Here is a 2,756-nt window from a genome sequence, read left to right as displayed (position 1 = left end):
AGACCAAAGGCTACCTGACACTCCATCCAACGACTACTAGGCGACAAATCTTTTTAAAATATCCACCGTCCGATGCGTAGCGTTGCCCTCAATATAAAAATCCCCAACTTTCTCTAAAAGAAAATTCCTAGCAAATCCAAATCACGACACGGGGCGTGCCACGAGTCGGTCGAGGGATCAAAGATCCGCCGCCTCGCGAGTCGTCCAATTCGTGATGAAGTTGTCTGATTGTTTTTTATTTATTTCCGCAACAAGACTTTTGTTGCAGAATTTTATTTTTCCCCGCAACAAAACATTTGTGACAAAACCTTCTCTTCTCTTATTCCTGCAACAAGACCCATGTTGTAAAATCTCTCCGTCTCTAATTTTCTGCAACAAGACCCATGTTGCACAGCCTCCTCCTTTTTTTGCAAGAAGACCTTGTTGCAAAACCTCATCTTCTCTAATTTCTGGCAATAAGACACATGTTGCACAATCTCCTCTTCTCTATTTTTTTGCAACAAGACCATTGCTATAAAAAATGTGATAGCATCTCCTTAGCATATAATATTATGCAACAAGGCCCTTGTTGCAAAATTGCTACAACATCTACGGCCGCTCGCACACTTGCGCAATCGTTGCTTGCTGCCTCTGTTCTGCAACAGACTGTTGCAGAAAAAAGATGAGAGAGACCGTGTGGTCTAGTACACCACGTGACAAGCAAGAAAAGCGGCGGACACTCTGCGCTAGATCAGCCGGTAGATCAGAATCATTTCCCTCACGACAGGGTACCCGCGAAGACCCACGCACTCGACCCATCACGAAGCGCCCAAAAACAGACCTTCCCGCTCGCATTTCGGTATGCAAATTTCGGCTGGCCGCCTAAACCCACCGCGGAACAGCGAGATCACGCCTCACCACACGGATCCACCCCGTCACCACGCCCAAATCCGTCGGTCCATCAAATCCAACGTCCCCGCGCCCCGCCACGCCACCGATCCGGACCCCAACCCTCTCCACCAGTCACGCCCCTCCGCGCAACCCTATATATTCCCTGCGCCCCTGTCCGAAACCCACGCCTCAAATCAAACCCCAAGGCAAACCCGCAGTCCTCCCACCTCGCGCCCCCAAATCCGATCTCGCGCCTCCACCTCCGCCGAAATCGCCATGGCGCCCAAGGCCGAGAAGAAGCCCGCAGCGGAGAAGAAGCCGGTGGAGACGGAGAAGAAGCCCAAGGCCGAGAAGCGCGTGCCCGGCAAGGACGGCGGCGCCGACAAGAAGAAGAAGAAGGCCAAGAAGAGCGTCGAGACCTACAAGATCTACATCTTCAAGGTCCTGAAGCAGGTGCACCCCGACATCGGCATCTCCTCCAAGGCCATGTCCATCATGAACTCCTTCATCAACGACATCTTCGAGAAGCTCGCCGGTGAGTCGGCCAAGCTCGCGCGCTACAACAAGAAGCCCACCATCACCTCCCGGGAGATCCAGACCGCCGTCCGCCTCGTCCTCCCCGGCGAGCTCGCCAAGCATGCCGTCTCTGAGGGCACCAAGGCCGTCACCAAGTTCACCTCCTCTTAGATCTCCAGCCGCCGCGGAGTCTCTGTTAATTTTGGTCTTGTCTGCTTTATTCGTGTGGCAAACAAACATTATAGTGGGTTGGATCTCCCTATGAAACAGTGTATAATGAGTCGGAATTGCTGAATTAATGAAACATCTAGTGGTTGTTTCAGACGTGGATTGCTTCAGTTTGATCATGTCAGCATTTTGATTTTTATCTGCTTCGGCAATTCAACGTTCCCTTTGTGCCTTGGATGATTTCGTTTTAACAAACCTGCATTGAGTAAGCTGCTCTGCTAGTTCGACCTTTTTGTTCTGCTTTGAGTAAGCTGCTCTGGTAATTCGACCCTTTGCTTCTGCCTTATGATTTAGTCGAAACAAACCTCCATGGTTCAGTAAACTGTTGACGCAGGTCCTTATTTTTTCTTTTGTAGATGTAGTCAAGACCAGACGTAACGACTACATATTGTTGTACGGGTGGAAAGTTTGTGTTTGACCTGATTTGTTAGCTGTTTACTGAATTTTGTTTTGAGGGTCAATATTTCATACAGAGCTTTTAACACCATTAACTTATTCTCATTCTAAGAGTTACAAGTCAGGCCGTATTGTAGGAAGTTTCAGAAGTCAGTTGTCAATTTTATAACTCTGCGATCTGTTAGGCCAATTTTTTATAACTCCTGCCTTTGAAGATTTTGTGGAATTCACGTGGATGTATGTCTTGATTTAATTCTGTTTTTTTTGAGCTGTTGATTTAATTCTGTTGACATGCTATACTATGCTTAGTTTTCTGCAGATTTCATTTGATGAGATGATTGGCTGCCGAGGTTGGTAAATGTACAGACTAGTGTGGGTATTACACAGATGGGATGTTATTATTTGGCCATATTTGGTAACTTTATACTAGATTTTGTTTTCAGGGGCAAGATCTCATTGCGAGCTTTAAAACAGTGCTGAAATGTCTACTTCAAGAGGAACATGGATGATATTTTGGTCATCCCTGTAGCTTAGCGCCTGTTTGGCAGCCCTCCGCGAAGCGTGCGGAGCGCCCTTTTAGCAGCTCCGCAAATTATGACTGGATGCCACTCCCTCCGGCGCGGAGCCGCGGACCGGAGAGAGTCCGAACGCGCCCTTAGTCGCAACGGTCGCTGAGGGTGCCGACGGTCGTGGAGGATGCCGAGCAGAAGCGCTACCGTCTAGGTGAGTAGCACACCTTGTGATTG

At 48.6% G+C, this 2,756-nt stretch overlaps 1 protein-coding gene across 1 annotated transcript; it reads left to right on the top strand.

Moving 5' to 3' along the window:
- Positions 1 to 1,040: 1,040 nt before the first annotated feature.
- Positions 1,041 to 1,710, top strand: LOC123071360 (histone H2B.5-like). The gene has a single exon (XM_044494900.1). The coding sequence runs from the start codon at positions 1,147 to 1,149 to the stop codon at positions 1,555 to 1,557; it is 411 nt and encodes a 136-aa protein (XP_044350835.1). The 5' UTR covers positions 1,041 to 1,146; the 3' UTR covers positions 1,558 to 1,710.
- Positions 1,711 to 2,756: the final 1,046 nt, after the last annotated feature.

This window comes from Triticum aestivum, chromosome 3B (assembly GCF_018294505.1).
Source record: "Triticum aestivum cultivar Chinese Spring chromosome 3B, IWGSC CS RefSeq v2.1, whole genome shotgun sequence".
NCBI lineage: Eukaryota > Viridiplantae > Streptophyta > Magnoliopsida > Poales > Poaceae > Triticum > Triticum aestivum.
This window is presented reverse-complemented; position numbering and strand designations above follow the sequence as displayed.